The 13,557-nt window shown below is 39.8% G+C and overlaps 1 protein-coding gene across 2 annotated transcripts in view; it reads right to left on the bottom strand.

The window, feature by feature from the left end:
• Nucleotides 1-1,127: 1,127 nt before the first annotated feature.
• Nucleotides 1,128-13,557, bottom strand: part of VAMP4 (vesicle associated membrane protein 4) — a gene marked incomplete in the record, with an annotated part of 67,807 nt that continues 55,377 nt past the window's right edge. For both annotated transcript variants that reach the window (XM_077453004.1, XM_077453005.1), the window contains 3 exon segments: nt 1,128-2,300; nt 7,339-7,390; nt 7,920-7,999. In XM_077453004.1, coding sequence (XP_077309130.1) covers nt 2,272-2,300; nt 7,339-7,390; nt 7,920-7,999 — 161 coding nt within the window.

Genomic DNA, 13,557 nt, shown 5'->3' with positions numbered 1-13,557 from the left:
TCAGGTCTGGAAGAGGAAGTTATTCTTCCACTCTGAGTTTTGGGGCCTCTGTATGTACTTCACTGGTTGCTAGACACCAAGTGGTCTTAGCAACCAGTAATATGACAGCAGCAGATCGCGTGAAGTGGCAGCAGGCATCATGGAACTGGGTCTCGGGAGTCCAGACAGGACTAATAGTTATTTGTTTCAGCCGCCCTCTATTTTTATAGACAGATTTCTCCGGTACAGACATTTATGGATGTTTCTTTTTTTACAAGCTGTCTGTAAATTTACTGACGTTTGGCAACACTTTTTAGAGGCGCATGCACAATAATAACCGTATGTACCACAATAGCCCAATGGCTTGGTAACAGCTAGCCACAGGCGTCGATATATATATATTATATATATATATATATATATATATATATATATATATATATATATATATATATATATATATATTTTTTTTTTTTTTTTTTCTTTTCGTTCAGCCCACTGGCTAACATATTGCTCCATCCACACAAGCGAGCTGTGGATAGAGGAACTATAGTATAGACATGCTATCATTCACTAAACCTTTTGAAAATAACAGAAAGTCATCTCTGGTGGTAAGCGAGAATGGACATTGCTGAGACTTGTTGAAACACTTTTCTGATAAAAAAAAAAAAGGTAGGTCTCTGTTCAAGCAATGGGAAATTTCTGCAAAACATAAAAAAACACCTACTCAGGAGTGATTATATTCTGAATGTCTTAAACAATGCTTGGAAACGGCAGCAGCAATTGCCAAAACCAGGCTATGTATGTCTGCCTGAGAGTTATATATGGTTATGTTTATACAAAGCCTTCTCTATACACCCCATGCAGCCTCCACTGGCTAAAGCAATAACCGTATATAAAAAACGGTCTGTAGGATTGAGCAAATCCTTTGGAAACTACTGGCATTTGTTATGTCCTCCGGAATAGACTGACCTCGCATAGTAATTTCATAAACTCCTTAACAGCATTCCGACTATATTAAAAAGTTAGTAATTGCTTTGTTTATTTCTCTATTGGATGCTATAAAATCCCATTTAGAGTTATGATTTCCCTTGTGGCAATTATGTACATTTCCCAGAGGCATAAAATGTTAAACCTTCAATGAAAAGTTTGAGGAAAAAGAATTAGTATTTATTAATAGCAGACTACTTGCATTCTGCGACCATGATAAAAAAAATATTCAGCAGGGCCACTACAGTGTAGAATTGTGTTTACTTCCATTTTTTTTTCTTCTAGATCTTTTTTTTTTTTAGTGTCAGTAAACTCCAGCCTGGCAATACAATTTTAGGTACGTGACGAGTTATAGTCACAAAGCCCCTTAGAAGCCAAAACCTCCACAACAAGATATTCTCATCAGTTCCCAGCTCAGAACTACTACTGTGAAAAATGTTCCATACACTCCCTGGTCGATATTTCATGCATCTCTTCACTTGCAACAGGACCAAAATACCGCCTGTTGGAAAAAGAGTGAGCAACACCTTACTGCAGCCAGGGTTAAAGGCCAGAACATTGTGACGCTGGCATTTCTCCAAGATGTAAAAACCAGTGACTGAACTCGCTCACTTGCTTAAAAAGAACCTAGTATGTTAATATATACTAAATGGACAATTCTGGTTGTCTGCAATATTCTCTATTTTTTTGTTTTAAATTAAGAATTATTGACAAAGTTAATAAAAAAATGACACAAGAAACGAACAGCTAAAGGCTAATCACAGTTTAACGTGTCAACTAACTGAAAAGTTACAGAAAATTGGTGGTATATAAAGGTAGGTCATAGGTATCCATTTACTAGCAGCATAGTGGGACAAAGTGAACTGCAAGGATATGTTATCTCTGAATTTCAATAGAGCTGAAAAATTTCCCATAAATTAAAGTGAAAATAAAAGCTTCTCGTGTGGCGCTATCATGGTTTTACACTTTACATACTGTACATTAGAAAGGTCAAAGAGGAATACTGGTGCACCTAGGCAAATGTGCATTCTAATAAAACATATCCTAAATCAATGTAAACATGAATTAACTAAAAATACAATAAATAAGTTAGAGGTTTATAAGGTCTCCAACTGTTTGTCATTTACAACAAGTTAGATCTGCTAAGAATGTCCGATAGGAATGATAACTGGTCCTTTTGTTTGGAGAAGAGGGATGTACAGGTAAGCAGTTAAAGGAAATAAAATAATACAGTTCTGTACAGGTGATCCCAAGATCAGAAGTTCCAGGTATCCCTCTGAACCATGGCTTGGATCCAGCTGGTTAGGACCGATACTTCAGGATGATGGGCACTGTAAGTTAGCGAAAAATAAAACGAAGCACAGATTGTCACATAAAATGTCTTGAACCTTTCAAAAGGTGATCACGCAAAAGAAAATTAGTATGTAAATTCAGTAAGTATTAATTATGCAAAATTAACCAAAACATTATATATATATATATATATATATATATATATATATATATATATATATATATATAGCGAGACACTGACATGTGGACAGTATATATGTGCCACTGAGGTGTCTCACAAACACATGGTAAGGGGCTCCAGGATTTGTGCCTCTTATGAAGAAATACATTTCCTTCTGTGTCCTGGAGTGCAGAGGCTTTGTAGAGTTCTGGATGTGATAAAGCCTTCAGTCCTAAGGCCACATTTTACTCAGTTAAAAAAAAAAAAAAAAAAAAAAAGCAATGGCACACAAGTCTATGCCCCTGCTGATTATCTTGTGGGGGTCCTTGGAACTGTTTCATATCTTATCACTAGTGAGCCAGCAGGAAAGATTTCCTTTTGAAATTTGTTGCTTTAAGGAAGGTTTGTTTGATTTTCTAATCGTTAGTGGGATCAAATCAACATTTGTTTTTGACAACCGTGATGAGAAAATTTAAAGGAACAGGATGAAAATTTTTTCTAAAACTAATTTCTGACTGTAGTTTTTGTTCAGCAAGTCAATTCGCTCCTACATCAAATGTTATAAGCAAACTAAATTTTAAAACTACCGGTACTTTCAAATTACATTAGTCAAGCCAACAAATATACTGAGAATTTTCAAACAAATGTTCATGCAAATATTGTCGTGAACAGTAGTGAAAATCTACTAGTGAGTACCCAGCTTAAAGCAGTAGTAAAGTCAGAGACTTCTATCAGACATTACAAAGAATGAAGTGTATTTTTTTTTTATTTTATAGCAACGTGCCACATATTGACCCATATATTGAATGATTCTTACTTATATATTCTTTTTTTTTTTTTTTTTCTTAGAAGCTCCTTTTTGGATGCAGTCACCGCCATGCTGACTGTCTTCTATGTCCAAAGCGATTCTCCTTTCCGCTCTCTTTCTGCCTCTCCATGTCTGTAATCTGACGCATGTGCAGATCTCCTATTCATTACTACTCTCTTGGGTTCCCTCCTGTGTTGTGCTCACCGCCTCCACAACCCCCGTAACGTAGAGAGTCACATGGGGTTAAGACTCTGCTTGTGAATGGGACCTTGATATCGCGGGATCTCAAAGCTGGGCAAAGGAAATTACATAGTCCCAGCATGTAAACACAGGACTTACGGCACAAAGAGCTTGCTAGAAAAATGTGACTAAGTGTGCATGCACCAATGACGTCATTGCTCAGAAAGGGACGGATTACACAGAAAGGAAGTAGGTAGGAAGCATTGTACACAGAGCAATCTGTTCACTAGCTTGGAATGCTTGATATGGGGAAAATTACCGCCATAACCTTTCCATTTACCTGGGCTCCACAGTGTCTTTCATACTTGGGTATTAAACTCCCACAAACCAGCATGTATAACCTTAATTACCTCCCATGTTATCCTATCTTACTTCTCTTTTCTCTAGCTGGTCCTCTCTTCTATCGGTCTTATGGATTGGCAGGGTTAATGTGGTAAAAATGACTATTTTACCAAAATATTTTGCCTATTCTGCACACTACTGGTTTCAGTTACGAAATTTTTTGTGCATTCTCCAACTTAGGATTTCTCACTATATCTGGGAAAGCAAAAAGCCCTGCCTTCCCAATCGTACATTACTACTTACTAGTCTAGCCAATCTCTTGTGGCTTAACTCCTCTGACCAGAAAGGCCTCACCACCTTATCTCAGTACATTTCCTTTCTGTTTGGGAGCCTCTCAAGATTCCCTTTGCGCTCCAATTGCCCCATAATCCGCTACAGTCTTTCCTCAAAAACCTAGTCGTTCTACCCAGATTTTACCTCTCCTCTAACTTTCCATACTTAACTTGTAGCCCTCCCATCTGTCCCAGACTGAATTTAAATTATCCCTCCAAGTGATCACGGCCGCTAAGCAAACAATCGCAAACATTTGGAAGACTAACTCTCTTAATGTTGTAGAGACCAAACACAGGATTACCAAAACTATGATCCAGGCCAAACTTGATGCGATCCTTTAAGGGTTGAATATTATGCTAAATTATGTACAGGTATCTTAGGTAGTACAGCACTCCCCCCCCCATTTCAATGAATCCCTACCACTTACCTGACTTATCTGTTTGGCTCTTAGTGACTGCATTTCTGTTTCTCTGTAGAGACCCCCTTCTCTGCTCTATTCTGTCTCTTTTCCCTTTCTCTTAATGCCTCTTTTCAGTATGTTTAAGTCATGGCATCACAAAGAGCTTATCTCTTTTGCCTCAGCCGGTAGCTGCATCATGGCGACTGTTACTTGTCTAGTCATGCCCTCATTGGGTTATCAATGTATACTCTTAGTACTGATCTCTCCTGCTTAATGGTTTGCTATTTGTATTGTACCTTAGTTTGCTGACTAACCTGTTCACCCCAGTTTGCCTATACATTGTATTTAATGTCACCTTCCTGTAAACTTCTTATATGTGCTGGGGGTCACATTGCACATTTCATGTTAATATGTTGCGAGTCAAATCCACTGCTTTCACCCAATAAAAACATTGAACAAGATAGTTCCCAGGATATTGATGGAAAAGCCCATGCTGCAAACTCCCATGCAGAAGCTATGTTTTCAGGAGAATTTCAGTTTCAGGGGAATGGATACTTGGACTGACTGACTAACACTGCAATGAAATTTCTTCTCTCGCACCCTGGTTGTGACAAATGAAAACTAATATTATTTGTTTATTTGTGCATAACCTGCAATCCAAATCCTTAAGACATCCAATACTGAATTTCAATGTGGAAGACTTTAATTTTATGTAAGAATTTTGAAAAAAAAAATACACTTTTGTTAGCCATCAATAATTAAAAACCCTGGTTTGTTAATAAAAAAAAAAAAAAAAAAAAGTGATTATTGCGATTTGCAAAAGGGCCATCCAGTTTAGTATGCGATATGATTCACAACCACCTGTTCCTCACATTTATAGCCCTCAATTAATAAGGAATGCTGCATTTATGGTAATTTTAACACTTGATTGCTATCATTTTAACCACTTCCCATCCGGGCCAATTCTGGCACTTCCTTCCTGCATGTAAAAAATCATAATTTTTTTGGTAGAAAATTACTCACAACCCCCAATTATATATATGTCTTTTTAGCAGAGATCCAAGGGAATAAAATGGCAGTCGTTGCAACTTTTTATGGCACTTTTTTGGGAAAAAAAAAAAACACTAAAAGTTAGCCCAATTTTTTGTAGAATGTGAAAGATGATGTTACCTAAATAAACAGATACTCAACATGTCATGCTTGAAAATTGCACACAGTTGTGGAATGGTGCCAAAATGCGATACTCAAAAATCTCTATAGGCAATGCTTTAAAAAAAAAAAAAATTGGGTTACCCGTTTAGTTAGAGGAGGTCTTGGTATATACAGTAATTATTTATCCTCGATCCAACGTTCGCAGCGATACCTCATGTGTGAATTGAATGCCGTTTACATACGAGGGTGCAACAAACGTATGGTTTCGCTTCTGCGTGCGAGCTCATGGGGATGGAGGCGCTTTAAAAAATTGAATTGTGTATTGTTTATTTGATTTTTACACTTTCCCTTGTTTTTGGATCACTTTTATTCCTATTACAAGGAATGTGAACATCCCTTGTAATAGGAATAGTGCGTGACAGGTCCTCTTCATGGAGAGATGTGGGGTCCAAAAGACCCCACATCTCTCCTCCAGCACTGGAAAGCCCGAGATCACAGAAAAAAGGGGCAATCTCAGCTTTCCATTTGAGCATATGCCAGTATTTACAAATGCCAGACCGAGAGTGGTTTCATAACGTCAAGCCCAGGCCTCCGAGAGTCAAAGAGATGACTGGGGACCATCTGTTCCCTGGAAATCTCTATGGTCAACTTGAGACAAAGGTGGATTCCTTCTCGGCTCGCTGATCGCATGGGCAAACCTTTAGAAGTACTGTGAGGCTGTGGGGGGATGCCCCTCCTGCTGCCTGTAAGAACAATCAAATGGCTGAACTGCTACTATGATTGTTCTTATGGTGCAGGGAATCGCCGGCTGAAGAGAATGATATCAGGTTGATGCCTGTAGGTGCAGGCATCATCCCAGTATAACCACTGAAATGTATACAAATACCACGAGACTGTAGTCCACTTACATTTCTTAGTTGAAGCTGCTCAGACAGCCATAGTCATTGCCAGACTATGTCCAAAAAAGCACATGCTCAAACGTCAGTACTGTGTCCAAGAGGCCTTAGGCCCCTTGCACACTGGCGTCATAATTTACTGATGTTACTCAGGATGGGAGGCCCATGTGCAAGGGGACAAAAACAGTGTGTAAAGTTCTGAGTAATGTTGAGTATAGGCGAGTAAAGGTGTGTAAGCATATAGATGAGTAAAACTTTTCTTCATTGCCAGTACTGTAGTATTCTCATTTATGCTTATGTGCAAGGGACCAAAATTTGTAAACAGGCCAGTAAATTACTGCATTTTAATTTTTGTTCTACTGCTCTGTACTCAATGTTCCACAGACAATGCATCTCATTTCAGATCAGTAAAAAAAAAAAAAAAGTAGCATTTTTTAATCCCATGTGCAACAGGCCTCATAGTAGCCATTACTATATGCTAAACAAACTTGTGGGCTGTAAATCTAATCTCTGGATTTTTCTAACAGAACAGCAGGTTGTTTTTAGATGATTTTTGAGAACTGGTAAAAGAAGTCAGCTAACTTTTAATCCACTAAATGACACTTTTTGAATATGTCATGATGTCAGTTTACAGCATCCCATACAGAAGATGTAAATAACAGTGGGGTGTTCATTGGGCTATTTGTTGTGGAAATGATGGCTTGACCAAGCCAAGCCATCAGCTTTCAGTTACATCAAATACCGTAAAATAATAAAAAAACAAAACAAAAAAACAAAAACAAAAAACTTTGTACTCGGTACTTACCAATAATCACTAGCAAGATGAGAATCAAAACCAAGGCCACTATGGCTTTCATCTAAAAGAACAAAGCACACAAACACGTTTTACTTAATAAAATTATTTTTTTCATTCCATATAGCTTTCAAATCTATACAGTTTAATTTACAGAATAGGTCTCAAAGCACTAAAGAGACGGATACAGTTTTAGGTCCCACTGAGGCAGCACGACTTGCAGCGCGACTGCCTCAGGCGACCTTGACGCGACCGCTGCGGCGACTTGCAAAACGACTTCTGTATAGAAGTCAATGCAAGTCGCCTCAAGTAGCCCCCAAAGTCGTACAGGAACCCAGCAAACTGACCACACTGGGGTGGGTGTGCTCTCATAGCTATCGTGGTCATTTTGAAAGCAGGGGGACTGGCAGGAACATCAGGTATGTCACACAAAGGAAGCAATACAAAGAGAATAGGATACTTTTTAACAGTACATGGTACAACAGACAAATATCGTGACTATAAAATGCTGGGGTAACATTATTTTGTACCTTCATATTGGGTAAAATGGCAAAGCCTTTGTTGTTATATATTTAGAATAAATAAATGCTCACCTTACATTCCCGCCACCACATTTGTCTTCTGAGTTGTCTTGCTCTGCTACTGAAAGCTGTGGCGTTATCTGACAAACTTTCTATATGACATAACAAAAATAGAAATACAACAAAAAATTATTATGATAACGAATTCTGAAATAAAAGGTTTAATGCAACAGCTCTATATGTCATGAAGTGCATTTCAAGGGAATATATTTTTAAATTAAGGCAAATTATTGGCTTTATTATCTTTTAAAAATTGATTTAAATATATTGTCCTGTAAAGCATTTAGACTCTTGATCAATTCTGTAATTTTACTCAACTGCAACGGTTTTGGGGATTTTTTCTACACTGTTATTGCCTATACAGCCATGATCACTGTATAAGAAATAGTTTTAGCTGTCATGGATGGGTTAACATGCATGAATAGCTTTGCTTATATATTAGCGACTTGTTGGCAATTGACCTACTGTATTTATTGGCGTATAACACGCACCTTTCCCCCCTGAAAATCGGGTGCAAATAGCGTGTGCGTGTTATACGCCAATACTTACATTTTAGCTGCCTCGGGGGGGGGGGGGGGGGGGGGGGGGGGATGGGGGGACAGGGAGGGGGTGGGATGAGCTCTGTCAGATTAGTGAGAATCTCCTGTTTACTTGGCGGCCTCTGTAATAGGAAGTCCCGTCTCCTGGGCCGCCATTGGATCACTGTTCTGTCTATCATAGGAGATTCTCGCTGTATGTAATCTGTTGGCGCACGTCCCGCCTGCCTCCCTGTCCCCTCTAGGCTGCAGATGGGCATCGATCAGGCTGCACTGATGGCAATGGCGAGGCTGCTGCACTGATGGCAATGGCGAGGCTGCTGCACTGAAGGCAATGGCGAGGCTGCTGCACTGAAGGCAATGGCGAGGCTGCTGCACTGAAGGCAATGGCGAGGCTGCTGCACTGAAGGCAATGGCGAGGCTGCTGCACTGAAGGCAATGGCGAGGCTGCTGCACTGAAGGCAATGGCGAGGCTGCTGCACTGAAGGCAATGGCGAGGCTGCTGCACTGAAGGCAATGGCGAGGCTGCTGCACTGAAGGCAATGGCGAGGCTGCAGATGGGCAGTGATTAGGCTGCATTGATGGCAACGGTGAGGCTGCAGATGGGCACTGACCCTTATTTTGCTTCAAAGTTCCTTATTTAAATTTTCTTTTTCCTGAGACTTCCCTCTTAAAGTGAATGTGCGTGTTATATGCTGATAAATACGGTAATTCATTGTAAAATGCTCTTCTTTGTTAGTACCACCTACATTTCCAGCTTTTTGTTGCCCTGTTCCTAATTTTTTGAGATGTGCTGCTACCATCAATTTCAAAATTACCTTATTTTTATCTTAAAATGGTACATTTTCTCAATCTAAACACTGCTCAAAAAAAATTTATGTAACACTTTTTAAATCAGAGTATAGCATCAAGCCAAATAAACTCTTGGGATATTGATCTGGTCAGGTAAGTAGCAGAGGGGTTTGTTAATCAGTTTCAGCTGCTTTGGTGTTAATGAAATTAATAACAGGTGCACTAGATAAGCAACGATGAGATGACCTCCAAAACAGGAATTTACAGGTGAGAGCCACTGACTCCTTCCCTCCCCCATTCATCTTTTCTGACTGTTTTTATCTAGTTTTGAATTTGGTCCTTAACCCATCAGCAGGACTGGTATCTGCTTCTTTGTGCAGGGAGAAAAAGCATGAGCACTGCCAGAGCCCTACAAAATGACCTCCAGCAGGCCACTGGTGTGAATGACTGACCAAACAACAGATACAGACTTCATGAGGGTGGCCTGACGTCCTCTAGTGGGCCCTGTGCTCACTGCCCGGCACCATGGAGCTCCATTGACATTTGTCATTGAACACCAGAATTTGCAGGTTCCTGTATTTTTCATACATGAAAGCAGGTTCACTCTGACCCCGTGAAAGACATGAAAGGGTCTGGAAAAGCCGTGGAGAATGTTATGCTGCCTGTTTGGTGGTGGGTCAGTGATGGGTGATGGTCTGAGGAGGCAAATCCATGGAGGGACACACATGCCTCTACACGCTAGACAATGGCAACCTGACTGCCATTAGGTATCGTGATGAAATCCTTGGCCTCAATGTCAGACCTTACACTGGTGCAGTGGGCCCTGGGTTCCTCCTGGTGCACGACAATGCCCGGCCTCATGTGGAGAGAATATGCAGCCAGTTCCTGGAGGATGAAGGAATCAATACCATTGAATGGCCCCCATACTTACCTAACCTAAATCAAATAGAACAACTCTGGGACATGTTTGTGATGTTTCGGTCCATCTGACAATGTCAGGTTGCACCTCAGTCTGTTCAGGAGCTCAGTGATGCCCTGGACCAGATCTGGGAGGGAATACCCCAGGATACCATCCGTCGTCTCATTAAGAGCATGCTCCGACATTGTGAGCCATGCATACAAGCATATGGGGGCATACAAACTACTGAGTAAAATTTTGAGTTGCTACAATGAAATTTCAGCAAAATGGACTAGCCTGCTGCATCGTTATTTAATTTTTTTGGGGGGCGTCGCTGAATTCAGCCCTCTGTCTTGGAATTGGGGTTGCGGTTTTAAGGGGGAGGGAGGAGACAGTTTTAAGGACAGTTATGTGTAAGCCTAAATTCTACTTTAAAGACGTTAAAGGCAACTAGTGTAAGGGCATGAATTTTTCTTAGTATCAAACTTCTGTCATTTCTTGACCACCAGCACTCAGAATGAGAGAGATAGGACCTGCCCCAGACACTAAATTAGGATCTGCCACTTGAATGTGCCAAAAATGAACATGCTGATAGCATTTATAACTGAATTATGACCTTAAAATGGTGCTTCTACTTCATTATATAATCAGCAGATGGGGGGGGGGGGTTAATAACTACAGTGTGCTGTTGGAGAGGTTAAGGAATTGTTTGCAGTGTCTATCACAAGACTGGCTGAAAAATAAGCACAAATCATTTTGCAGGTAAAACACTACATATAGAGTATGTACTTCATTCATATGTATTTGTAGCTGCTTTCCTGTAGTTTGGCTTTAATAGAGAAGCAGGTGTAGATCTTTCAGTCGTCTCTTTCCACGTTACTAAATGTTTGTTGAACCGCTTGAGCGCTGGAAGGTTTTACCCCCTTCATGACCTGGCCATTTTTTGCTATTCAGCACTGTGCTACATTAACTGCTAATTGCGTGGTCAGCAGCACTGTATGCAAATGAAACATATTTTTTTTCCACACAAATATATACATATACACATACACATACACACACATTCTTCATAAATTTAGGCCATGTAGGTATTCTGCTACATGTCTTTGGTTGAAAAAAAAAATCCCAATAAGTACAGTTGTGCTCATAAGTTTACATACCCTGGCAAAATGTATGATTTCTTGGCCATTTTTCAGAGAATATGATTGATAACACAAAAACATTTCTTTAACTCATAGTTAGTGTTTGGCTGAAGCCACTATTAATCACTCTTTTAAACTCATGACAACAGAAACTACCCAAATCACCCTGATCAAAAGTTTAAATACCCTGGTGATTTGGGCCTGATAACATGCACACAAGTAGACACAAAGGGGTTTGAATAGCTATTAAAAGGTAACTATCCTCACCTGTGATCTGTTTGCTTGTAATTAGCGTGTGTATAAAAGGTCAACGAGTTTCTGAACTCCTGACAGACCCTTGCATCTTTCATCCAGTGCTGCACTGACCTTTCTGGATTCTGAGTCATGGGGAAAGCAAAAGAATTGTCAAAGGATCTGCGGGAAAAAGTAGTTGAACTATGGTATATAAAAGAGGAAAGATATAAAAAGATATCCAAGGAATTGAGAATGCCAATCAGCAGCGTTCAAACTCTAATCAAGAAGTGGAAAATGAGGGGTTCTGTTGAAACTTGAATTTCAGCCACAACTGCCAGGAAAATTTTTGGGATGTGAAGAAAAACCCACAAATAACTTCAGGTGAAATACAGGACTCTCTGAAAACATGTGGTGTGGCTGTTTCAAGATGCACAATAAGGAGGCACTTGAACAAAGATGGGCTGCATGGTCAAGTCGCCAGAAGAAAGCAATTACTACGCAAAAGCCACAGAATATCCTGCTAACAATATGGCAAACAGGACAGAGACCAGCCTCAATCCTTCTGCACAATGTCATTTAAAGTGATGAGACCAAAATTTAGCTTTTTTTGCCACAACCATAAATGCTACATTTGGAGGAGTCAACAAGGCCTATAATAAAAAGGTACAGGAGGTGGATCGCTGATGGTTTGGGGATGTGTGAGCTACCAAGGCACAGGAAATTTTTTGTGAAAATTGTTGCCAAGATGAATGCAGTAGGTTATCAAAAAATACTGGAGAAACATTTGCATTCATCAGCCATTAACCTGCGCATGGGATATACGTGGACATTCCAACATGACAATGATCCAAAGCACGAGGCCAATCGACCTGTCATTGGCTACAGAAGAATAAAGTGAAGGTTCTGGAGTGGCCATCTCAGTCTCCTGACCCTCAATATCATTGAGACACTCTGCGGAGATCTCAAACTCAAGCAGTTCATGCAAGACAGCCCAAGAATTTACAGGAACTGGAGGCTTTTTGCCGAGAGGAATGGGCAGCTTTGCCATCTGAGAAAATAAAGAGTCTCATCCACAAATACTGCAAAAGACTTCAAGCTGTCATTAATGTTAAAGGGGGAAATACACGGTATTAAGAACTGGGTTATGTAAACTTTTGATCAGGGTTACTTGGGTAGTTTCTGTTGTCATTATGATATAAAAAGAGTAAACACAGTTGGTTGATAATAAACGGCTTCACCCAAACACTAACCATGAGTGAAAGAAAAGTTTTTGTGTTATTCATATTCTCTGAAAAATGGCTAAGAAATCATAAATTCTGCTAGGGTATGTAAAATGATATAATTTAATTATACAACTGTATACATTAAATTGGTTTGCATGAAAGTTATAGCGTCTACAAACTATGGTATATATACTGGAATTTTTATTTACCAATTTTTTTACTTTAATTTTTTTTTTCATACTATTAATGGTAGAAACAGGTGGAGTAACCGGAAACCGATGGGAGCCGCTATACCTGTTGGAGCCACCGCATTGCAGTTTATGTACTGCAGCAAGCTGGCAAGTGGTTGTACAGTCACATCTATTCATTACTTTCATCTTCTCTGTGTTAGGTCCATGTTTAGTGTAATGCATGTGAGTGTGTGTTTTTTTTTTAATTTTAATCCTAAATACCTTCTTTGCATGGTGCTGTTGTGAGGTCACGTGTGCTCCCTCCGCTCTCCTTCCCAATCTAAGGGAGAACAGTGGGAGGGGTGGAGATTCCCTTTGGATGTATGCAAGATAGTGGAGGGAGGACATGTGACCGCAAAGCAGAGCAGTGCAAAAAAGCATTTGGGATAAGAAAAAAAAAAAAATAAATACACACACACACACACACACACACACACACACACACTTAACATGGACCTAAAACAGAGAAGACAAAAGTAATTAATCAATGTTACCTTACCATCATTGGAGCAGCTTCAGGGAAATACTCAAGGCAGGAGAGGACAGAGAGCAGACCGTCTGACCACGCTAATATGCATCAGCAGCCATGATTGGC

Source organism: Lithobates pipiens, unplaced genomic scaffold (assembly GCF_037356315.1).
Source record: "Lithobates pipiens isolate NorthernLeopardFrog02 unplaced genomic scaffold, aLitPip1_a1.2 Scaffold_23, whole genome shotgun sequence".
NCBI lineage: Eukaryota > Metazoa > Chordata > Amphibia > Anura > Ranidae > Lithobates > Lithobates pipiens.
The sequence above is the reverse complement of the archived record's forward strand: the minus strand, read 5'-3'. Positions and strand labels throughout refer to the sequence as shown.